The 23,882-nt window shown below is 38.7% G+C and overlaps 1 protein-coding gene across 14 annotated transcripts in view; it reads left to right on the top strand.

The window, feature by feature from the left end:
* The window catches only part of LOC117380997 (ryanodine receptor 1-like), a 42,573-nt gene that overhangs the window by 330 nt on the left and 18,361 nt on the right, over nt 1–23,882 (top strand). For all 14 annotated transcript variants that reach the window (XM_055226962.1, XM_055226961.1, XM_055226949.1 and 11 more), the window contains exons 2-64: nt 2,373–2,492; nt 2,594–2,692; nt 2,773–2,793; nt 2,897–2,971; nt 3,052–3,130; nt 3,206–3,318; nt 3,398–3,497; nt 3,583–3,679; nt 3,910–3,984; nt 4,056–4,212; nt 6,515–6,679; nt 6,751–6,872; nt 6,950–7,136; nt 7,216–7,351; nt 7,431–7,526; nt 7,640–7,758; nt 7,841–7,974; nt 8,293–8,534; nt 8,809–9,001; nt 9,070–9,286; nt 9,362–9,466; nt 9,555–9,658; nt 9,734–9,817; nt 9,907–10,066; nt 10,144–10,291; nt 10,377–10,582; nt 10,666–10,840; nt 10,915–11,123; nt 11,193–11,551; nt 12,767–12,896; nt 12,981–13,141; nt 13,218–13,380; nt 13,973–14,059; nt 14,135–14,361; nt 14,712–15,150; nt 15,420–15,959; nt 16,442–16,642; nt 16,732–16,843; nt 17,118–17,261; nt 17,337–17,610; nt 18,379–18,493; nt 18,579–18,711; nt 18,803–18,897; nt 18,980–19,115; nt 19,211–19,397; nt 19,480–19,591; nt 19,670–19,790; nt 20,362–20,531; nt 20,813–21,033; nt 21,118–21,208; nt 21,279–21,419; nt 21,497–21,660; nt 21,747–21,825; nt 21,903–21,992; nt 22,065–22,205; nt 22,280–22,357; nt 22,435–22,510; nt 22,586–22,709; nt 22,787–22,902; nt 22,989–23,056; nt 23,476–23,597; nt 23,692–23,741; nt 23,820–23,880. In XM_055226962.1, coding sequence (XP_055082937.1) covers nt 2,373–2,492; nt 2,594–2,692; nt 2,773–2,793; nt 2,897–2,971; nt 3,052–3,130; nt 3,206–3,318; nt 3,398–3,497; nt 3,583–3,679; nt 3,910–3,984; nt 4,056–4,212; nt 6,515–6,679; nt 6,751–6,872; nt 6,950–7,136; nt 7,216–7,351; nt 7,431–7,526; nt 7,640–7,758; nt 7,841–7,974; nt 8,293–8,534; nt 8,809–9,001; nt 9,070–9,286; nt 9,362–9,466; nt 9,555–9,658; nt 9,734–9,817; nt 9,907–10,066; nt 10,144–10,291; nt 10,377–10,582; nt 10,666–10,840; nt 10,915–11,123; nt 11,193–11,551; nt 12,767–12,896; nt 12,981–13,141; nt 13,218–13,380; nt 13,973–14,059; nt 14,135–14,361; nt 14,712–15,150; nt 15,420–15,959; nt 16,442–16,642; nt 16,732–16,843; nt 17,118–17,261; nt 17,337–17,610; nt 18,379–18,493; nt 18,579–18,711; nt 18,803–18,897; nt 18,980–19,115; nt 19,211–19,397; nt 19,480–19,591; nt 19,670–19,790; nt 20,362–20,531; nt 20,813–21,033; nt 21,118–21,208; nt 21,279–21,419; nt 21,497–21,660; nt 21,747–21,825; nt 21,903–21,992; nt 22,065–22,205; nt 22,280–22,357; nt 22,435–22,510; nt 22,586–22,709; nt 22,787–22,902; nt 22,989–23,056; nt 23,476–23,597; nt 23,692–23,741; nt 23,820–23,880 — 9,266 coding nt within the window. The remainder of the gene's footprint in view (nt 1–2,372; nt 2,493–2,593; nt 2,693–2,772; nt 2,794–2,896; nt 2,972–3,051; nt 3,131–3,205; nt 3,319–3,397; nt 3,498–3,582; nt 3,680–3,909; nt 3,985–4,055; nt 4,213–6,514; nt 6,680–6,750; nt 6,873–6,949; nt 7,137–7,215; nt 7,352–7,430; nt 7,527–7,639; nt 7,759–7,840; nt 7,975–8,292; nt 8,535–8,808; nt 9,002–9,069; nt 9,287–9,361; nt 9,467–9,554; nt 9,659–9,733; nt 9,818–9,906; nt 10,067–10,143; nt 10,292–10,376; nt 10,583–10,665; nt 10,841–10,914; nt 11,124–11,192; nt 11,552–12,766; nt 12,897–12,980; nt 13,142–13,217; nt 13,381–13,972; nt 14,060–14,134; nt 14,362–14,711; nt 15,151–15,419; nt 15,960–16,441; nt 16,643–16,731; nt 16,844–17,117; nt 17,262–17,336; nt 17,611–18,378; nt 18,494–18,578; nt 18,712–18,802; nt 18,898–18,979; nt 19,116–19,210; nt 19,398–19,479; nt 19,592–19,669; nt 19,791–20,361; nt 20,532–20,812; nt 21,034–21,117; nt 21,209–21,278; nt 21,420–21,496; nt 21,661–21,746; nt 21,826–21,902; nt 21,993–22,064; nt 22,206–22,279; nt 22,358–22,434; nt 22,511–22,585; nt 22,710–22,786; nt 22,903–22,988; nt 23,057–23,475; nt 23,598–23,691; nt 23,742–23,819; nt 23,881–23,882) is intronic.

The raw sequence follows: 23,882 nt of genomic DNA, 5'->3' as shown, positions 1-23,882 counted from the left end.
TATCTATTTTTAGCTCTATGTTTGCTTGAAATGTTTTTGTTTTATCACTGAGGGAAAAACTTGTAGTGACAGATGGCATGCGTCCTCTGTAACAGTATAAATGTAATTTGTTCATACTGGTGGTAATACTAATACATATTAGTTTCTGACTTAACTGGAGGCAGCTCAGTGAGAGTGCCAAGTAAAAGTTGCTGACTGTGTGTGGAAGTTGTAAATGTAAAGCTGAATTTCCAAGGACCAAATTTATCTTCTGAGAAATGTCTGTTCTAAAAATACATGATTAGTAATTGGTAACATGAACCAGTGCATTACTGGTGAGAAAATCTACAATTGAGGCTGCATTTTAAATGTAGGTCTGACCTTCTTCTACTTTTTGAGATTGTTTCAGACTACTAATTTTAGCCGTTGGAGTTTTAATGGTCAGCTATAAAGTGATTACACATGGAACGTGTCTATAGTTTCATCAGGACTTTATTTCACTGGTGAAATAGCTGCTGGACAGCTGATCAGATTTCCTCCTTCAGAAGTCTGTGCCAAAGACAGTGGAAGGGCATTGTGGCCTTGCAGCAGTGTACTATATGCAACACCTCAGAGTTTAAATAGAGTCTGATGATGCGTGGCTATTGTTAATATTCAAGTGTAACTTGAGCATGTGTCAAGACTGAGACGCTGAACTCTGGACGCTTCATTAACCTATTTTTCAAAACTTGAAAATGTTTGGGTCTGGACTTGTTATAGCCTGATTAGATTATTAACATCAATTGTGTGTTCATAAAAGTGACACCTGTTGTTGTCCTAAATGTAACTGGACCAATTTAATGTTTTTATAGTGGTGTGTCTGCAGTTTAGGTCTTAAAAATGTCTCCAAATGTCAGTTAGTTTTTTTGCCTCAACTTGCTTCAAGTCTATAATTACTATGTGAGGATTAACAGGTTTGGGACTGGACCAATTCTACACCTGCTTTCTCTAGTCTGTAGCAGAACTCCTGAAGCCCTCATATAATGTAATGCTCCTGGAAACTTTGTTTGTTTCTTTCATTCACAAAAGTCACTTGTTCAAATGTATTCATCTGTCTTTTCTGCTTATGTCATCTGTTCACATTAGCTGTCTCTTATCTGTCAGCGGAGCCGTCTCTTAAACGTCTTCCTTAGGTGCCGTTGTCCCAGCGGTGAGAGTCTGAGAGTTATATGCTCAGTGTTGCAACATCTGTTTGTTTTTGGGAGCATTTTATTTTAGTCAACTGCTAGTAAGATATAAATATTGTAAATATCCTGTAACAAATCCATAACTTGAAAAAAGAACAATCTGAAAACACTTTGAAAGCACTTTACTACAGTTTTTTTTGTCTAATCAATATGACTGACCTATAGTGCAAGTTATAGTTGAGCTACACAATCAAAGTTAATATTAGCTTCATTTGTTATGATCTTTCAGTGATTGCTAAGTGCCAAATTACCCATATTGTAACAAACACTGCTAACTTCTGTATCACTTTTCACTTTTATTTTTGTGTTATTATACAGTAGGCCTGAGGTAAAGTATTATTGGTGAGTTAGAAATGAGAAAAAGAGAAAAGTAAAGTTGTGAAAGTACTGTGTTTCTAATTGTGTTAGTAGGTTGGCAGAGCATTGTAAGGCGTTGATTTCTGGCTGTTAAACGTAAATATGTGGTGGTCTCCAGAAGGGGATGTGTGAACAGCAGGTGCAGCGGACCGAAATAGAGGCTGGAGGAGTGGGCTGTGTCCCGGAGCCAGAGAGGAGGCGGATTAGCACTGGGCCTCTGACACGGGCCACAGAAATACAGTAACATATGCAGGAGGGCACATTGTTTTGCATGAGAACAACAGCTGTCTGGATGGCTTCAGCATTATTTTAGTTGTCATAACAAGAAAGTATTTATTTAAACTTAACGACAAATCAGTAAGGGAAGGTTGAGCATCAGGAGCTTTTGTTTATTCAAAAATATATGAATTGCATTTTAAAGGTGCAATATGTTACCTGCTTGAATAGAAACATGTGATTGAGTAAACACCAGAAAGTAAGACTAATGCCATACTGTGAAACATTCAAGGCAGTAATAACATCTCAACCAGACAACCAGAACACCCTCTGCCACACACACACAAGACAAAGCTACACAGGGCACTTTTAAATAAGTGATACTCGATAATAGATTGTGTATTGTGCAATGTTGATCAAATGTACTTGTTATCAATCTTGGACATTTTCATTTTCTTTGTTATACAGTATGTATAAAGTGTATACATCTGAGCATCAGTTACTTGCATGTATCCGCCTACCTTGCTGTTTTTTTCCTTCATAAATACATTTCCAAGCATTTAGTGTGTAATCTGTACCTGGATGTCTTTTTAGGACGACCATGTGGTGCTCCAGTGCACTGCGTCCATCCTCAAGGAGCAGATCAAGGTGTGTTTGTCCTGTGAAGGCTTTGGAAACCGGTTGTGCTTTCTCGAGACCACGTCCAATGCACAGGTACATTCATAGAGTAGTGATTACATGCAATAACTACATTACTATTAATATTATGTCAACATGTGGTGTTTAAATGTTTATCAGTCACTATTTTATTTCAGAATGTACCTCCAGACTTGGCTATTTGCACTTTTATTTTGGAGCAGTCTCTGTCAGTGCGAGCTTTACAGGAAATGCTGTCCAACACATCTGTGGATGAGGTAAATGACAAGAGTTCAAATCACTGCTAAAATACTATGCAATGTGATCTGAATCTCACCAAATAATCCTATACCCGTAGGCTGTTGATCTGGACAAATGGGTAAGTTTTATTCTATTCCTTTTTTACCTTTTTTCATTTACAAGTTAAGTAGGTAAACACAGACATAAAAAACAAACATCTTATACTTATTATACCGTGCCAGTCTTCACAAGGTGGAGGACACCGGACACTGTTGTATGGACACGCTATCCTTCTCAAACACACCCATTCTAGCATGGTGAGTTACTGTTTTATGTCCTCCCTGAAAACACAAACTTTTTTTGTCATTCCTCATTAATTTGATGATATATTTTGTAGTACCTGAGTTGTTTGACCACCTCACGATCACTGACAGACAAACTAGCTTTTGACGTGGGATTACAGGAGGATTCCACAGGTAATCTTTGCTGTTACCTGATTTATATTTTACAAATGGTTTGATTTTAATGTATTATTTTCTCCTTTCTCTCAGGGGAGGCCTGCTGGTGGACCATCCATCCAGCATCAAAGCAGAGATCCGAGGGTGAGAAGGTCCGGGTGGGAGATGACCTTATTCTTGTCAGCGTTTCCTCAGAAAGATATTTGGTAATTTGTTATATATTATGCATTGTACATTATGAGACATATTTGTATAAAATGTACTTCCTCTAACTTTTATTTAAAGCATCTTTCATATGCAAGTGGTGACCTGATGGTGGATGCGTCTTTCATGCAAACTCTATGGACTATGACCCCTGTGATGTCTGGATGTGAGCTGGCTGAAGGTAGTTTTTTTACACTGTTTAAAAAATAAATGCTGCAACACAGATTTCTTCTCTTTATCAATACATTTATGCTTTTTTACGTCAGGATTTTTGACGGGAGGTTACGTGCTCAGGCTGTTTCATGGTCATATGGATGAATGTCTGGCCATCTCAGGAGCAGACCAAGGGGACGATCAAAGAAGGTGAGAATTATACATTGAGTTGACTATTTCACATCATCAATCAACCAAACAAACTTTAATTATTGAGCTCTTTTCATACATAGCACGTAATCCAAAGTGCTATACAGAGACAATAAAACACAGTCATGCACTCACTAAAAACCAATTAGTTATCCTATTACTTTACCTATTTCTTTTGTATTAAATGATACCAACATGCCTAAACACAATTCCACATGTTTCTATTCCAGAGTTGCTCACTATGAAGGCGGCGCTGTCTGCAGTCATGCCCGTTCACTGTGGAGACTCGAGCCCCTGCGTATAGCGTAAGGAGCTTATCTCGTGTATCTGGATGTTCAAACTTTATGATGCCCATTATTGTGGTCTCTGTTCTTAGGTGGAGTGGGAGTCACATTAAATGGGGCACGTCTTTCCGCATTCGACACATCACCACCGGCCGATACCTCTGTCTGGATGAGGAGAAGGGACTATTATTGGTTGACCCTGAGAAGGCAAATTCCAAGATGTCTGCTTTCTGCTTCAGAATATCAAAGGTCAAATTACTATTACTATTATTATTATTATTGCAATTGCTATTACTATTTTTGCTATATTAACTAGTACGGCTGTGCAAAAAAATCAAAATATTCAATTTAATTTAATGATACAATGTCGATATCGTGGGCTGCTGTATCAATATATTATAGAGTTGTTTCTCTTTTATATTTCACCAAATAATTTTGTCACAGTGATACATTTGTGTGGCTTGTTTAGAGGAAAAAAAACTTGGCATTTAATTCACTGTTTTGATGATTAAAACAAAGACGTTTAGTATCACAGTTGCACTGCACATGTCCCCGTTAGATGTAAAATGTGGAGCTCATATATCATTGTATCAAGATAAGTATGGTATCGTGTCCTGTGTATCGAGGTTTGTATCATATCAGCAACTTCTTAATGATACCCAGCCCTAGTCATAAATTAATTCAAAATATGGCGTCAATAATAGATTTGTGAGATTAAGTGTGCTGCTCATATTTTCAGTGTGTACAGAGTGTAGTATTCCAGATTGACCTATGAAACTGTGAGAAGCACCTCTTCACTGCCAGGGGGTAAAGGTAAAGGGCATAAGTAGGAAATGTTTAACTGTTACAGAAACATCCATTTAGATGTTTGAATTTGCTAATTTGCTTATTTATTTAGAATGCAGGACCTGTGACCTCTGAAACAAGTCAAGATACACAGACACAGGTTAAGAAGGGGTTGGGTTCAGCCTGGAGGGTGATTTATTGCCAGCAGATAAACCTCCTCCTCCTCTTCTTCTTGTTCTTCTTGTCCACCGCGGCTTGGAGCTCCTCCACTATGACCTTGGTCTGCTGCAGCTGATCACCTGACTCCTTCAGGGACATCTGCAGCTCCTCACATCTGAGGAGGGCAGATGTCCTCTCCTCCTCGCTGTGGTTCAAAGCTGTGCTCAGCTCCTTGATGGTCTTCTGGTGGAGTGAGTTCTCCTCCACCATGGCCTTTTGGGTGGAGTGACATTGTTCCAGCACAACTGTAAAAGTCATCTTCTGTGAGTCCAAGTCCTTTTGGAGTATTTGAACTCTGCTGCATTCAATGTTCAGGCTCTCATCCAGCTTCTGTGACTTGTTCTGAGCTTCTTCAGCTGTTTGCCTCTGCTCAGTGAGGGCAGACTCCAGGACGGTGATCTTCCTCTGCAAAACCTGCTTCTCCTCCTGTTCCTTCTGGAGCTCCTGTTGGGTGCTGACCAGAAGCTTGTCCTTGCTCTCTGCCACCTCAGTGGTTTCATGTAGTGTGGACTCCAGAGCCCTTTTCTCCTTATACAGCTCTAGTTTCTGGGACATTTTCATCATGGTGGTTTCTCTGTGGTGTCACGGGGGCACTCCAGCTCCTCAAAGACATCAGCGCTATAGTAGTGGTTGTTCGCCTTCTGCGTCTTCAGTTGTTCTTCGAGCTCCTTCACCTTGGCTTGGTACCTCAGGGCAAGAGTCTGCTGCTCTTGGGAGAACCTCTTGAGATTATTGTTCTCCTGGTAGAGGTTATGCACATATTAATTTACCATCTGTCTATCCTGCTCTATCATTTGTTCTCTCTCCTCATCTTTCTGTTTGAGGAGATTTTTCCCAAACTCCATGATTGTTTCGTTCTCCTCTCCAGCTTCATTCAGCTGTTTCTGGAGCTCCTCAACTTTCCAGCTCTCTCAATCTTGTTTGCTGTTTGATGTTCACATATTTCTGCTCTTGAAGCTGTCGTCTCAGGTCATTCACCAGTGGGTTCTCCTCTAAAGAGATTTGAACTTCTATTGGAACCTGATTTGCAAATCATTATTCACTCATCAGGTCCAATCAGCCTAAATAACAAAGAGAAATTAATGAATCATGTCATGCAAGAGCTCGAGTCTTAGGAGGTTAATTAATTCACACTAGTGTTGAAACAATACTATTTTTTTTTCATAAAACTTGATACTAAGCAATAGGTTCAATATTCAATACTGATTTCAATACCACATTGATAATGAAAAGGCACTCATTTTTAGACAAAAGACTATACATTTCAACAGTAATAGTACTTCAGTGTTCAGGAATGTTTTTTGTATGATTTTTGTATCAATACTAATTGACAACCCTAATTCATAGTTATTTAATGCAATAATAGTATCCAAAACTTCTAAACCAGAAAAGGCATAAAAAAGACCAGTAGTGCAAAATCTTGTGCCAGACACAGTGGCACACTTTACACCTTGGTCAACAAACAAGTATGCCATTTATCAACCTCAGTAGAGGTTGAAAAACACTGTGCTAAACTATTGCTTGGATATGTACTTTTAAACTACAGGAAAAAATTGAAGTGACCCAAAAGAGAGATGTGGAAGGAATGGGCATACCTGAAATCAAGTACGGCGAGTCCCTGTGTTTTGTGCAACACGTCTCCTCTGGACTTTGGCTCACGTACGCTGCTGTGGATGCTAAATCTGCTCGACTGGGCCCTTTGAAGAGAAAGGTAACACATCAGAGGAACACATAAATTACCCCATTTGCATTGTTCACATTTTAATCTGTGGTTTTACAAAGGCAATTCTTCACAAAGAGGGCCACATGGATGATGCTCTAACAGTCGCTCGATCTCAAACAGAGGAGTCACAAGCAGCCAGAATGATTTACAGTACAACAGGGCTCTTCAGCCAGTTCATCAAGTAACTGTTAATCACATGTTTATTTGTTTTCACTTAAATGAAGATCACACTAAATATATTGCTATATCAAAAAACAGGGGCCTGGATGCTCTTAGTGGGAAAAACAAGTCAGCCAATCCACCATCACTCCCAATGGACACCGTGGTGCTCTCTCTACAAGATCTCATCTTCTATTTCCGACCACCTGAGGAGGAGCTGGAGCATGAGGAGAAACAGTTTAAGCTTCGTTCACTCAAAAACAGGCAAAACCTCTTCCAGGAGGAGGTGAGTGCACCTGCCAAAATATAAACTGAGCATATTAGTCATTGAAAATTCATAATATGTGGTTGTTTTTCTCAAATAGGGAATGATCACACTTGTTCTAGACTGTGTTGATCGGCTCAATGTCTACAACACTGCAGCTCACTTCTCTGAGTATGCCGGGGAAGAAGCTGCTGAATCTTGGAAAGAAATTGTTAATTTGTTGTACGAATTATTAGGTAGGTTTCCAAAGTTGTCAGTTTCTTCACTGGAGCACTTAGATTTTCATAGCATAACCTTTGTTTACGTTTTACACAGCGTCTCTGATCAGAGGTAACCGTGCCAATTGCGCCCTCTTCTGTGATAACTTGGACTGGCTGGTCAGTAAACTGGATCGTCTTGAAGCGTCATCAGGTGCAAAAAACAATTCTTGGAAAATGTTTAACAATGTGGACTTTCTATTACAAAATGTACTGTATTTGTAAGAAGAAACAAGTGTGATACCTGGCTTGTTTTAATTTCCACAGGCATTCTTGAAGTATTGTACTGTGTCCTCATTGAGAGTCCAGAAGTGCTGAACATTATCCAGGAAAATCACATCAAATCCATCATTTCCCTCTTGGATAAACATGGACGCAATCATAAGGTAGGAAAGATACTACTAGCCTATAGATTGGTGTGTTTTTAATTGTCCTTACAAGTTTTCCCTAAATCTCTTTGGTTATTAGGTCTTGGATGTGCTCTGTTCACTGTGTGTGTGCAATGGTGTTGCTGTGAGATCAAACCAGAATCTCATCACAGAAAACTTACTTCCTGGACGCGACCTACTACTGCAAACCAACATTATCAACTATGTAACAAGGTTAGTCATTTGAAATATTTAGTCTAGATAATATAGCATGGCTATATGTCACCATACATTTGATTTCTGGAGTTATCAGATTATTGAAATGTCCTGTAAACAGTTACATCTGATGTTTTTTCTTTCCGATTGTTACACCAGTGCAGACTCTTGGATACTTTCTAAGAAAGTATGCAAAACAGGGAAAACTAAACTATGTATGTTATGAAGGAAAGTTATTTTAAACAGCTTTTAAACCAAAACTCTATTTATTATAAATTGAGTTATCTGATTACTCTAGTTATCTGTACTCAACTATTATTTTTTCTTGTGTATTAGTATGAGACCCAATATTTTCCTTGGGACGTGTGAAGGTTCGACTCAGTATAAAAAGTGGTATTTCGAGGTGATGGTGGACCAGGTGGATCCGTTTGTCACAGCTCAGCCTTACCACCTGCGCGTGGGCTGGGCTCTGACCGAGGGCTACAGTCCGTACCCCGGAGGAGGAGAGGGCTGGGGGGCCAACGGGGTCGGAGATGATCTCTACTCCTACGGCTTTGATGGACTTCATCTATGGTCTGGTAAGGCAAACATACAATCATTTGTAAAACCTATGCATTATTTTGGTTTTATGCAAGTTAAAGGTGCACTTTTTGACTTTTCTGCTGAGGGATCCACCGCCTGTTTATCCACATGGAAATGTTCCATAGTACAGCATCAAACTTATTAAACTTATCTATGCTGGGAACATTTCCTATATTTTCTTTACAATGTTGGAATACTGGTCAATAGCACTCAGCAAGCATGTACAAAAATAAAGATTTTTTAAATAGATAATTTTGTGTTTCTCTGCAGGACGTGTTGCCCGTCATGTTGCCACACCCAATCAGCATGTTCTCACTGCCGAGGATGTAGTCAGCTGCTGCCTTGATTTGAGTGTTCCCAGCATTTCTTTCCGAATCAATGGACATCCAGTTCAGGGCATGTTTGAAAACTTCAACCTGGATGGCCTGTTCTTTCCAGTTGTCAGTTTTTCTGCAGGAGTCAAGTAAGACCATATGAACTGATTCATTTAAACTTATCAAAGACTTGTAATGAGTTTTTCTTTTTCCCTAGGTTTCGGTTTCTCCTTGGAGGTCGCCATGGCGATTTTAAGTTCCTCCCTCCTCCGGGTTATGCTCCGTGCTATGAGGCAGTGCTCCCAAGGGATCGTCTGAGGATTGAGCCCATAAAAGAGTATAAACATGATTTTGATGATGTTCGCAACCTGCTGGGTCCCACAGTGTCTCTGTCTCATACCGCCTTTACACCCTGCCCTGTCGACACTATTCAGGTAAAAAATAACTTGAATCCAATATCAAATGCAAAAATAAAAATACTTTTACTTGTGCTAATAAAATGTTTTTAGATTGTTCTGCCTCCTCATTTGGAGCGCATTCGAGAAAAACTAGCAGAAAATAGTCATGAGTTATGGGCTGTAACTCGAATTGAGCAGGGCTGGACCTATGGATTGGTGAGGATTTTCACTGATGATATTATTATTATTTAAAAGTGCTTTGTACATGATATAGTCTAGTCTAGACTTTTGTTTTTATTTCAAGTTCCGTGACGACAACAAGAAGTTGCACCCCTGCCTGGTGGACTTCCAAAGCCTGCCTGAACCAGAGAAAAACTACAATTTAGCCATGTCCGGGGAGACACTCAAGTCAGTTATAAATATAGTTAAATGTTTAGCAATGTTTCAGCAGCTACAAATATTGTTGTTTTATACATTCTGTAGGACTCTTCTGGCTCTAGGCTGCCATGTTGGAATGGGCGATGAAAAGGCTGAAGAAAATCTGAAAAAGTTGAAGCTCCCAAAAACGTAGCTTGAATTTTTTTTTAATCAAAGTTTTTATTCACTTTCATGAGCAAATTGTAATGAATCTTTTAATATTTTTTACGCTACTTTAGATACACACAATGTAATGGATATAAGCCAGCCCCTCTGGACCTGAACCATGTGAAGTTGACACCCAACCAGAACACACTGGTGGAGAGACTGGCAGAAAACGGGCACAACGTTTGGGCCAGGGACCGGGTTCGCCAGGGCTGGACTTACAGCATCGTACAGGTATTTTTCATTACCCATTTCTTCTAACATGAATCCTGTTTGTTTTACAGTATTACATATGTTTATTATTGTTTCAGGATATTTTGAACAAGCGTAATCCACGTTTGGTCCCGTACAATTTGTTGGATGAAAAGACAAAAAAAACAAACCGAGACACTGTTTGTGCAGCTGTGCGGACTCTGATTGGTTATGGATACAACATTGAACCACCTGACCAAGAAAGCAGTAAGCGTGCATTTTTAAATGCATTTCTTTGTACTTTAAACAGTATTGACCTAAAGATTTATGTTTTTTTTCTTTAACTTTTCAGGTGGTCATGGTCCAGGAACCTCTCGTGGAGATAAGATCCGAGTGTTCAGAGCAGAGAAGTCCTACGCCGTCACACAGGGAAAGTGGTATTTTGAGTTTGAGGCAATGACCGTTGGAGAGATGCGAGTCGGCTGGGCTAGACCTTGTGTTCGCGCAGACACAGAACTTGGCGCAGATGAGTTGGCGTATGTCTTTAATGGATTCAAGGTAAAAGAAAAAACATTATTGTATATAAAGTATTTGTAGTTAAAAGAACTTGAGTAAAACTACTTTTCTGGGGTTTGTTTTAGGCCCAACGTTGGCATGTGGGGAATGAGCCTTTTGGTCGTCAGTGGCAGTCAGGTGATGTAGTTGGCTGCATGATTGACCTCACGGAAATGAACATCATGTTTACTCTCAATGGTGAGATGCTGATTAGTGACTCAGGCTCAGAAATGGCCTTCAAGGACATAGAGATCGGAGAAGGTAGGTCTCCATACTTAAAGTTCCTTGTACTCTTTAGTGTCTGTTTGATCTGTTGTTTTTTTTACCCCTCACAGGCTTTATACCAGTGTGCAGTTTGGGCATGTCCCAGGTTGGCAGACTAAACCTGGGTCAGAACGTGAGCAGTCTCAAATACTTCACCATCTGCGGCCTCCAGGAAGGATTTGAACCTTTTGCCATTAACATGAAAAGAGACATTACTATGTGGTTTAGCAAGAGCCTTCCTCAGTATATATCTGTGCCAACTGACCATCCTCATATTGAGGTATGTTTATTCCGGGGACATGCACGTTTAAGCTGTGAACGCTTTAAAATCTTCTCCATTGTCCTTTAGGTGTCCCGAGTGGATGGAACAGTGGAAACTGCCCCTTGTCTCAAAGTGACCCACAAGACATATGGATCTCAAAATGCGAATACAGACCTGCTGTTCTTCAGACTGAGCATGCCCATTGAATTTCATGAGACGTTCAAAGTCCCAGCTGGTACTACTCTCCTCACTCGAGCCTTAACTATCCCGGAGGACGAAGTGATAGAGGTGGACCCAGACTCGGATTTTGAAATACTCAAGAAGTCGGCTTCACGCAAAGAGCAAGAGGAAGATAAAAAAGAGGCGTCAGTACCCAAGGAACCTCCTGCTATCAAAAACGGTGAAAATGAGAAGGATGCTTCTACTGAGAAAAGCAAGAAGAAAGGGTCAGTATTAGGGGAGAAAACTGTGGTATGTGTAAATCTGCTGAATTTAGAATCAGTTTAATTTACATTTTTGTTCTGCTGTTTGAGTCCTTGTTTAGTTTAGTCCAGGCATAACCAAAGTCTGGCCCGGGGGCCAATTGCGGCCCGTGTACAAATTTCCACTGGCCCTCAGCATCTGGAATAAAAATAATTATGTGTGGCCCGTCAGCACTGTTGACCAGTGTAAAATACACATGTTCAAGCTCACTGACTTTTATCGCCAACTGGATAAAGACAAGTTTAAAGAAATTCAAACCTTTGCTAAGAAAATGCTGAGTATGTTTGGTTATATTTGTGTGTGAAGACATTCTTGGTTATGAACTTTAACAAGAACTGTGTGAGGACAAATCTAACTGACTCTAACCTGTGTGACACTTTGCGCATCAAAACCACTGTCTTTGAGCCAGACCTGGTTTATTTACTACAGTCCAGATCTCAATTTCACCCTTCGCATTAGTGCAAGTTATGCAAGTTGCAAGTTAAGTTGTTCTCCTTCTGAGGTGAATAAATCCTAAAATATCAGTCAATTTATTTTATTGTGATTATCAAAACCACAGTTTAAATGTTTAATTTTTTACATTAATTTTTTTTTGAAAGGTGAAAGCCATTTGCAATAAAAAGATTAATATTAATGGTTCAAAGAATGATCAGGCCGAATGGTCAGCCCAAAAACACTTTCATCTCACCAAATCCGGCCCTCTTTGTAAAAAAGTTTGGACACCCCTGGTTTAGTCCTTTGTTTTAGTTACTAGTTTATTGTTGTGTAGTCCTATTTTAGACATGATTTAGACCTAGTTTAGCTCTAGAATAGTCTCGTTTCGATCTAGTGATATTCAGAAGGCCATATATTTGGTACTTGAAAAAACTGAGAAAAATAAACATGCCATTAGCACTCGTCAACTAACCAAATTGTGTCCATCCAAATTTTGTCTAGTAATACTCTGCTCTCACTAGCCACGTTAGACAACTGTATTTTTTACTGAAGAGGTTCTCATAATTCCTCATGATCAGACACTAAATTGTGACAGTGAAAAGGTTAAAAGCATGCACTTCCACCATGTTGAAACAGTTTTGAAACTGAAAATGGTTCAAAAGGACTAGCCATAATTACCCTAAAATAACTTCCAAGTCCTGGTCGTAGTATCATTCATATTCTGATATTTTTTGTACATACAGATTTCTCTTCAAAGCAAAGAAAGCTGCATTGATCACTGCTCCGCCTGTTGTTCCTACTATGCCTCGCCTTGTGGAGGACGTGGTGCCAGACGACCGTGACGACGTTGACATCATCCTCAACACCACCACTGTAAGATAAAATGAACACTCATTTTCAATACGACCATATATTAGATTTCAACAAATGTATTTATCTTGCTTTTGTCTTTTTCAGTATTACTATTCAGTCAGAGTGTTTGCCGGCCAGGAGCTCAATGGAGTGTGGGTTGGCTGGATCACACCGGACTATCACCAGTATGACTCCCATTTTGATCTGAACAAAGTCAGAAATGTGACCGTGACTGTAGGAGACGATAAAGGCAACATACATGACAGGTGCATCAACTCTGTCGCATGTTTTCACCAACTTTTCTAAATGTATAAATACTAACATATTATTATTTATGATCAGTATCAAACGGAGTAACTGCTACATGGTGTGTGGAGGAGAGTTTAGCAGCTCCCAGCAGACCCGAGTCAGTCAAGAGGACTTCATCATCGGCTGTTTAGTCGATTTGGACACTGGGCTCATGACTTTCACCGCCAATGGAAAGGAGATCAACACATTTTATCAGGTCACATATTTTATAAAAGAATAAAATATGTGAGTCAAATCACTCAGAACAAAGTAGTGGTCTACAAAATGACTGAAGTAAGAGTAACAGTAACTGCAGTTTTTCTATTTTGAAGTGACATAACATTAAATAATAACAAAATCTGGTGTTCAAAGGCTATAAAAATGTGAAGAACTAAATCATAACTGAGTGAGCGATGCAAGAAATGGAAATGTTCACATAATTTTATATTGTCAACATAAAGATTTGACTCTTGTAGATGTACTCACAGTGAGAAGAGTAGCCAAAATGTTTACCCAAGTAAGAGTACTGTTACGCTGTAAGATATATATATATATATATATATATATATATATATATATATATATATATATATATATATATATATATATATATATATATATATATCATTATTTTTATAAGTAGGAGTAAAATAATGATAAAAGCTACTCTCATGGTACAATTTTATGAAAAAAAAAAAAAAAAACTCAAGTAAATACATCTGAATACTACCTGACACTATTTCAAATGAATAATTGAATATAAAAGTTGAGATTTGTCAGTGATGTAATGCAGTGCTGTCTATTTTTAGGTGGAGCCAAACACAAAACTGTTCCCTGCCTGCTTTGTTCTTCCTTCAAGTCAAAACATGATTCAGTTCGAATTAGGAAAGCTCAAGGTATAAGATATTTAAGTAGTCAATTGAATCCATTATTTTCTATCCAACATCTGACTGTGTGTTATTTTATTACAGAACATCATGCCCATCTCAGCTGCCATGTTTCGGAGTGAACGTAGGAATCCGGTCCCCCAGTGTCCGCCCCGTTTGGACATCCAGATGTTGACCCCTGTTATTTGGAGCCGAATGCCCAACCACTTCCTGGCCCCAGAGACAAAGAGAGCCAGTGAGAGGATGGGCTGGATGGTGCAGTGTCAGGAGCCTCTTACAATGATGGCACTTCATATACCAGAGGAAAACAGGTTGGATATGACAAATATTATAGATTTAAAATGTTTATTGGATTTTTAATAGTTGGTAACTGGGTAAAACAGATGAATAAGTGGCTGTGTGTGGTATATCTATTAGGTCTGGGTAATTCATTAAATTTGAATTGAGATTGAGAGTCAGTCAGGTATAATCGTTGATGATATGCATGGGTATTTTTAATTGCGAGGTCTACTACAATCCTCTGTTAATAAAAGCATGTGGTTTGGAGCAGAGTTTGGACTTTCAAGCAGTAAATGGGCTATTTGTTTGTGTTAAATGGCACTAATTTAAACTGTATTTCTTTCTTATATGATAACTTTGTGTGCTGTTTGTTGTTGTTCAGGTGCATTGACATCCTAGAGTTATCTGAGCGCATGGATTTGCTGAAGTTTCATTACCACACGCTGAAGCTCTATGGCTCCGTGTGTGCTTTGGGGAACAACCGCGTGGCCCATGCACTCTGCAGTCACGTGGATGAATCCCAGCTCTTCTACGCCATTGAAAACACCTACCTCCCAGGACCAATCAGAAGTGGCTTTTATGACCTGCTAATCAGCATGCACCTGGAGTCAGCCAAAAGGAACCGTCTGGGAACCAACAAAGAGTTTATAGTTCCTATGACGGATGAAACGCGCAGTATCATCTTGTACCTTGACAAGGCGAATGCTCTTCCTGGAGTGGGGCTTACCACATGTCTGCGTCCCAAACTGCATTTCTCCTCTGTTAGTTTTGTGGGGACAAATCAGGACATTTACACCTTGAGCCCTGTAATACCTTTAGAGGTGAGGTCAATTTTTTTTTTTTTTTATTAATTTATTCTTAGTAATAACATTGCGATTTGGAGACTTTACACAAATACACAGATTTTCTTTTGTATTGGTTTACATCAGGGTTATCATTCAAAACTTTTAATACAAATGGGGCAATTTATCATGATGACAACTTATAACTTGAATGTTCCTTGTTTCTAATGTTGTGTTGATAACAAACTGTCACTTGATTTAGTGGTTGATCAGTAATAATAATAATACATTATCTTGTCTTTCAATAGACACTGAAGAATAAGGCTTTGAACATGCTGACTGAGGCTGTGCAAGATGGAGGTCAAGCCATGAGAGATCCTGTAGGGGGCAGCGTGGAGTTTCATTTTGTGCCTATTTTAAAGCTTATCAGCACCCTCCTGATCATGGGCGTGTTTGATGATGAAGACGTGACGCATATTTTGAAGATGCTCGAACCTGTGGTCTTTAGTAGTCAGAAAGTGGAGGAGCCTGTAGAGGAGAAGGCAAAAGATGAAGAAGGACCATCTCCAAAACCTGTGAAAGAATCTTCTCAAGAAAGTTATGAGGAAGAAGAGGAGGAATATGAAGATGATGGGCTGGGCGAGGAAGAAGAGTATGAGGAAGAGGAGGAGGTGATAGAAGAACCAGAGCCCCTGCCTGCAGTAGTGGAGGAGACTGAACCTGTGAACGGGGAGAAGGGGGCAGAAGAAACTGAGAAAGAGCCAAAACCTGGAGACAGTGAAAGTAAAGTTGAACATCTTGAACAAGGACTTTTCCAGATGAAGCTCCCAGAGTCGGTCAAACTGCAGGTATGACTCAAACTGTCACTGTCTCCTGTTTAAATGCAATCAGTTTATGAAAATGTGTTGTGTTGTTAGACAAATACTATATTGACTGTGGTGAGTCAACTTAAAGGTGCCTTATGTAACCTTTGGAGTGGAGGAATCTGTCATCTGCATGTCCATGGAAGTGTTGCTGCTTTGCTTTTAATGTTCCACTATGGCATTAAATCAATCTGTCTTGCATTTATCCATTTGAGGGTATTTTTATTGCTTAAAATATCTTGAAATATGCAGCTTAACTATTAACCAATGTGACCTGTAACCTGTAAAAAGTTACATAGTGCACCTTTTCTTTTAGAGATTATTTAGTGTTTTTTAAGACTGAAGAAAGTTTTAATAAGTTTTTGGGCTTTGATTTAATTTTTCTCAATGAATAAATAGTTTCAAAATAAGGTACAGTTCTTCATTCCCCTGTATGCGGTAATATAACTTTTGTATTGTTGTCTTAGATGTGTACCCTCCTGCAGTATTTTTGTGACTGTGAGCTGCGTCACAGAGTGGAAGCTATTATCGCCTTCTCTGACCAGTTTGTGAGTCAGATCCAGTCCAACCAGAGACAGCGTTACAATGACCTCATGCAAGCGTTTACGATGAGTGCTGCCGAGACCGCTCGCAAGACCCGGGAATTTCGGTCACCACCACAAGAGCAGGTAGCATATACCACACAACAGATCAAACTACAAACTACTCTTTGTTATAAGCCCTGAAATGAAGTGTTTTGTGATTGATCTGCACATAGGTTAACATGCTGATGAATTTTAAAAACTGCTCTGAAGACGAGGACTGCCCTGTTCCAGATGAGGTTCGAGAAGCAATGGGCAATTTCCACCGTGCTGTTCTTGCACACTGTGGTCAGTTTAAATCCCCCTTTCATTTAGATTTTTGCATATAGCAAAAAGAAACATATAGACAAAATCATCAATGATTTGATCAAATGATTGAAAATACACTTTAAAAATGATAATCTCTCTTCAAAAAATCAATACCCAAACACTTATCAATACTAATTCTAGTATCAAAACTAGAAGCAAAATTGCACAGGTACAGGCAAATTACTATTTATTGTCTAAAAGGGACGATTATTTCTAACTATGGTATCATGCCAACTCTAATGTCTTGTGTTAGGTGTACACATTGAGGAAGAAGAAGCAGAGGAAGCAGTGGACACATCACTCAGAGGGCGACTGCTTCGTCTGGTGGAAAAGGTGAAAACACTTCGTGAAAAGAAAGTGGAGAAAGACCCTGAGCCACAAGAGGACAAAAAGCCAAGTGGGTCTCAAATCTACAGACATATATTTGTTTTCTACATGGATTAATACATATTTCTGTGATACTTTCATTCAGGCACACTGCAGGAGCTGATTTCACACACTATGATCCATTGGGCCCAGGAGTCGTTTATACAGAATCCAGAGCTTGTTCGAATGATGTTCAGTCTCCTCCACAGACAGTATGATGGACTGGGGGAACTGATGCGTGCCCTGCCCAAAGCCTACACCATTAATGCAGTGTCAATCCAGGACACAATGGACCTATTGGAGTGTTTGGGTCAGATACGATCTCTGCTTATTGTCCAGATGGGTCCAGAGGAGGAGAGGCTGATGATTCAGAGCATTGGGTTTGTAAAGGCTTTTCACAATTAGAGGTGGAACAAATTATCTATAGGGATGTCACGATTATCAGGTTAATTGATAACTGAGATTATTCAGGTCAGAATAACTAAGAAATAAAAAAAAATATATATATTATTGTGAGAATATATAAGAAAAATTAAGTCATTGCTATCTGAGTCATAGTTAAAAACGTCAACATAATGTAAAGTGCTTTTTTATCTGGCTGTTTATCTCACATTATGTCACATACTAGAGGAATAATGATCTATTAGACAAAGTGAAAAAAACCCCCAAACATTTCACAGTCTTTTGGCCATGGTGTCAATAATTGTGAAAAGTCATAAAACTGTAATGTTTCTGCTCACTATATTCATGAAACATAAACACTAAAATTTAACGTTGTGACTTCCCTAATTGTCTACAAGATAATATCGCAATTTCAACTAAGAAAATTATTAAAAAGCTCTACAAATAATTGATAAAAAAGAGAACAGAAATGTAAATCTTTTCAAACTATTGTATTTTCATTTGTATGTGTTGTATTTGTGTTTCATTTTACAGTTTGTTCTTGCACTTTTCATTATGGATTGTAAAAAATTACAAGTTGTTATTATTATTATTATTATTATTATTATTATTATTATTATTATTATTATTATTATTATTATTATTATTACTGGGAGAGGAATCATTTTCACTCAGTGTTGCTCACCCCTCCTCACAATACAATGTATTTGAAGATGTATAATTATAACAGATTATTTGTTACACAGAAACATCATGAGTAACAAAGTCTTCTATCAACATCCAAACCTGATGCGCGCTTTGGGCATGCATGAAACTGTCATGGAGGTCATGGTGAATGTGCTCGGAGGCGGGGACTCAAAGGTGCTGTATTAATATCAACACAATTCCAATCAGCTATTACGTGAGTGTGCCACCCATTGAAATATTAAATTTGTCTTGCCTGCAGGAGATCAGATTTCCTCGAGTGGTGACAAACTGCTGTCGCTTTCTCTGTTATTTCTGTCGCATCAGTCGTCAAAACCAAAGATCCATGTTTGACCACCTCAGCTATCTTTTACAAAACAGTGGCATTGGTCTGGGTGAGTATAGTTTGTTTGTTTTTTGTTTAATGCTTTCTATGGCGGGTTGCTGTATGGACAAAAATAAAACTGATTTTGTTATTTGTGTTAGGAATGAGAGGATCAACTCCCTTGGACGTTGCTGCTGCTTCCTGCATTGACAATAATGAGCTAGCTTTGGCACTGCAAGAACAAGATTTAGAAATGGTAAAAATAAAAAGCATTAAAAATTCAATATGATTTTAGTTTAAAATCCTTGTCCAACTAATTATTTTTTATCTTTTCTCAGGTGGTAAAATACTTGGCCGGATGTGGACTTCAGAGCTGCCCGATGCTGTTGGCTAAAGGCTACCCAGACATTGGCTGGAATCCTTGTGGTGGAGAGAAATACCTGGACTTCCTCCGATTTGCTGTCTTTGTCAATGGTTTGTTTTTACATACAGTTATAAACAGCCATACATTATTATGCAAAAGAAATGTTATTCTTAGATGGAAAAATAACTGAATGTTGCCTATTTAGGAGAAAGCGTAGAAGAAAATGCAAACGTTGTCGTGCGTCTGCTAATTCGAAGACCTGAATGTTTTGGTCCTGCGCTGAGAGGTGAAGGTGGTAACGGTTTACTGGCTGCAATTGAAGAAGCAATAAAAATATCAGAGGATCCAGCAAGAGACGGACCATCTGTTAAGAAAGACAGGCGCTTTCCAATGTAAGAACTTTTTTATCATATTATGTGTGTCATTTCTAGCTGGCATATATCTGATTGTTTATTTGTTTGGAAACTGTTGCAGGTTTGGAGGAGAGGAGCAGCATGAGGAGAACAGAGTGCACCTTGGGAATGCCATCATGTCTTTCTACTCTGCCCTCATTGACTTGTTGGGGCGCTGTGCCCCCGAGATGCACGTATGTCAAACAATACCTGTGCTATAAATGTTTAATTTAAATAAAGTTGTTCACAGAAATATTAATTCTTTTCAACAGTTAATCCAGGCTGGAAAAGGCGAGGCTCTCCGAATCAGGGCCATCCTCAGATCTTTGGTGCCCATTGAAGATCTTGTTGGAGTCATCAGCCTTCCTGTTCAGATTCCTACTTTTGGAAAAGGTAAATACTTTAAGTTATATTAGTACTATTGCAAAAATATTTTGAATTTGGTAAAGTATGTTTAGTATTAGGGCACCCATAAAGTCTCTTTACAATTAAAAATAAAAATATTACAAAGGCCATTGATAAGATATTTTAATCAGACTTGCTCTGTTGTACTGTAAACTTTGTGGGACGCAATGTGTTTTCCTCAGATTTTCTTGGTCACCCACTTCTCTTTCTAACACGATCCATGTCTCCATAAATTTGATGGTGGATCTCTTCTATAGTTTGTCCTGTATTTTAGTTTAGTCTGCACATCCAGTCTCAATAAACGATGATACACATTGTGCCTTCTCTTCAGGAGGACCCATTTCATAGGGGTTCATTCAAAAGGATGCCTCTTTCGTCAACAGGATGCCTGACATACAGAAATGCAACGTGATTCAAAACTTTTATAACCACTGAGTACTAGAGAACAAATCGAATTAATATATCTTATCACTTGCCTTTGTAATTAAACTTTAAAATTGTTTACGGACTTAATGTTCACCCTGTATTATATCTACATTTAAATACTTTTGTTTTTTAGATAACAGTATCATTGAACCAAAGATGTCAGCCAGTTTTGTCCCAGACCACAAGGCTCCCATGGTGCTCTTCTTGGACAGAGTCTATGGCATTGACAACCAGGATTTTCTGCTCCATGTTCTTGAAGTGGGCTTTTTGCCTGACATGAGAGCGGCAGCCTCCCTGGACACGGTATAGTCTTCAGTTTACAAAAAATCATATATCAGACATGTTTAGGGTGGTGGGGGTTCTGCCAATTACCAGAAGTGGAAAGTCAATAATTGCAATACTCAATCCTAAAATTGCCCAAATATCTCTTGTTGTTTTTAAAGCTATATTCGATAGCTATAAGATAGCTATAAGATATTCTAATTTTGCATACATTTTAAAGCATCTTTAATGTTGCTCACCTCTAATAATATTTTGATGCAGAATCAACCTATTCATTTTGATGTTTCATTTTTTTCTCATAGGTTGCCTTTAGCACAACAGAGATGGCCTTGGCATTGAATCGTTACCTCTGTTCTGCAGTGTTGCCCCTCATCACCAAATGTGCCCCTCTCTTTGCCGGCAGTGACCACAGAGCCATCATGATTGACTCCATGTTGCACACAATCTACCGTCTGTCCCGTGGTCGAGCTTTCACAAAGGCTCAAAGAGACATTATCGAAGAGTGTCTCATGGCATTATGCAAGTTAGTATAAATAATGCTAGATAAAACTTTGAAAGTGTACTGGCTTCAAATGTGTTTATGCTGACAGATGATTTTACATTTCAGGCATCTTCGTCCATCAATGCTACAGCACCTTCTTAGGCGACTTGTTTTTGATGTGCCCATACTGAATGAATATGCGAAAATGCCACTGAAGGTAAGAAAAATGCCAATCATTTTTTTAATAATTAAGTAGAAGCATTTACTTTGTGTTATGTTTTATGTAGCTTTTGACCAATCACTATGAGCGCTGCTGGAAATACTACTGCCTTCCTAATGGATGGGCAAACTTTGGAGTGGCTTCGGAGGAGGAGCTTCATTTGACCCGCAAACTCTTCTGGGGCATCTTCGAGTCCTTGGAGCATAAGGTAAGACACTTACATATCAATCATTATTTTAAATCGTACCATGATTATTTTAACATGTCCTTTTTTTGTTCATTCAGAAATTTGATGCTGAGATTTTCAAGATTTCCATGCCCTGCATCTGTGCCATAGCAGGAGCCATTCCTCCAGACTATGTTGATGCGAGCTACTCATCCAAAACAGAGAAAAAAGCCTCAGTTGATGCAGAGGGCAACTTTGATCCAAAACCTGTGGAGACTACAAAGTTAGAATACATTTGTGAAATGAACTTTAATTTGTACTTATTTCTTTGATTATTATTGTATTAATTTGATGTGTTCTTGAATGCAGCACTATTATCCCCGAGCGCCTGGATGGCTTTATTAACAAGTATGCAGAGTATACCCATGACAAATGGGCCTTTGAAAAAGTATGGCATTAAAAACCTCTGTGTTAACATCATGCTATTTGAGTTATGCTTTAACACTATATCTTTCTATTTTGCAGATTCAGAATAACTGGTCATATGGAGAGGTGTTAGATGAAAACACAAAGACTCACCCCATGCTTAGACCATATAAAACATTCTCAGAAAAAGTAAAACAATGTTTAACACTTTCTTTTTTTATCTGCACAATACTTATAAACTTCCTGATTATTTAACTCTAGGACAAAGAGATCTACCGCTGGCCAATAAAGGAGTCCATAAAAGCCATGCTTGCCTGGGAGTGGACCATTGACAAGGCAAGAGAAGAAGAAGAGTCAGAGAAAAAGAAGGCGGCATCTCGAAAGATCTCCCAGACTGCACAGGTACAGTTCAGTGGTCACTAGTTAAGCTTTTATAAATTGTCACTTAGTAAATGAATGATAATTCTCTGTTGTAGGCAACTTATGACCCAAGCCATGGTTATAGCCCACAACCCATTGATATCACTCATATGGCTCTCTCAAGAGATCTCCAGGTAAGGAAATGCTTTTAAGATATTTTATAATTACAATGAACTTATAGCTTTACTAATATATACAATTTTCCCTTCAGTCTATGGCAGAGCAGCTGGCAGAAAACTACCATAACACTTGGGGTCGGAAAAAGAAACTGGAGCTACAGTCCAAAGGTATGGTGAAAGTCTCTATAAAACTGTGAAACAAACAATTGGTAAAGTTGATTTTGACTGGACTGCGTTGTGTAGGAGGTGGTACACATCCTCTGCTGGTGCCCTATGACACTTTGACTGCAAAGGAAAAAGCTCGAGACAGAGAAAAGGCCTATGAGCTGTTGAAGTTTCTCCAGCTCAATGGATATGCTGTCACAAGGTCAGACCAGTTAGTTTTTTTAACTGATTTATTGTTGGTTGTTCCAAAAACTTTCCACATGACATTATGTATTCCAGAGGGCTGAAAGACATGGAGTCTGACATTTCCTCTATTGAGAAGAGATTTGCTTATGGGTTCCTTCAAAAGCTCCTAAAATGGATGGAAATAGCTCAAGAATTCATTGCTCACCTTGGTAATTACAGTCACCGTTGTAGTGTTTACATTTTAAGAAATTGTTCAAGATAGCAATTACTGATTATTATCAAAACTAATTTTCAGAGGCTGTTGTAAGCAGTGGACGTGTGGAGAAGTCTCCTCATGAACAAGAAATCAAGTTCTTTGCCAAGGTAAAGCAGATTTTTTATTTCAACTAAAGTAATGCATGAGATGGAGCTAGTCTCTTTCTTTCTTTAGACAATGGAATGTGATTTTCAACATTAAACTGTAGAACTTTCTTTTATACTCCCATGTGGCCTTATATAAGTGTAATCCCTCATGTATGTTCACTAGTGGTCCATGGGTGTATACTAGTCTATGTGTCTTATACTTGTTCTGATACAGCTCAAGATCATTCTAAAGATATTCAGGAGAGGTTCATTTCTATCCTGTGAATGTGACTTTTTTAGTATCGATACCTGCTCAAATGAGTATCTAATTTTGATACTTGTTTCAGTTTCAATTCGTATCTGATTTTCAATACTTTTGACAACATTAATGGAGACACAGTTTGTTTTGACTTACTGAGTTTGTTTTTGCTTTACAACAGATCTTGATGCCGTTGATCAACCAATATTTCAAAAACCACTGCCTGTACTTCCTGTCAACGCCAGCAAAGGTGCTTGGCAGTGGTGGACACTCATCAAACAAGGAAAAAGAAATGATTGCAAGGTAATAATAAATTGGTTTACTTCCAAATCTCCAAACTAGTCTTCAACATCGGTTTCTATATGTATTTAATTGTCAACTTTTTTTTTTATTACAGTATTTTCTGTAAGATGGCTGCTCTTGTGAGACACAGAGTCTCTCTCTTTGGTAAGATATGTTTACATTTTATGTCAGCTGTGATTGTTGTTAGTGAAATTCTAATCAAAAGTTGATTTGAATAAACAGGCACTGATGCCTCTGCTATTGTCAACTGTCTTCACATTCTGGCACGGTCCCTGGACGCAAGGT

The sequence above is a fragment of the Periophthalmus magnuspinnatus genome, chromosome 14 (genome assembly GCF_009829125.3).
Source record: "Periophthalmus magnuspinnatus isolate fPerMag1 chromosome 14, fPerMag1.2.pri, whole genome shotgun sequence".
In the NCBI taxonomy this organism is placed as follows: Eukaryota; Metazoa; Chordata; class Actinopteri; order Gobiiformes; family Gobiidae; genus Periophthalmus; species Periophthalmus magnuspinnatus.
Note: the sequence above shows the minus strand (reverse complement) of the source record. Positions and strands in the feature narration are given on the sequence as shown.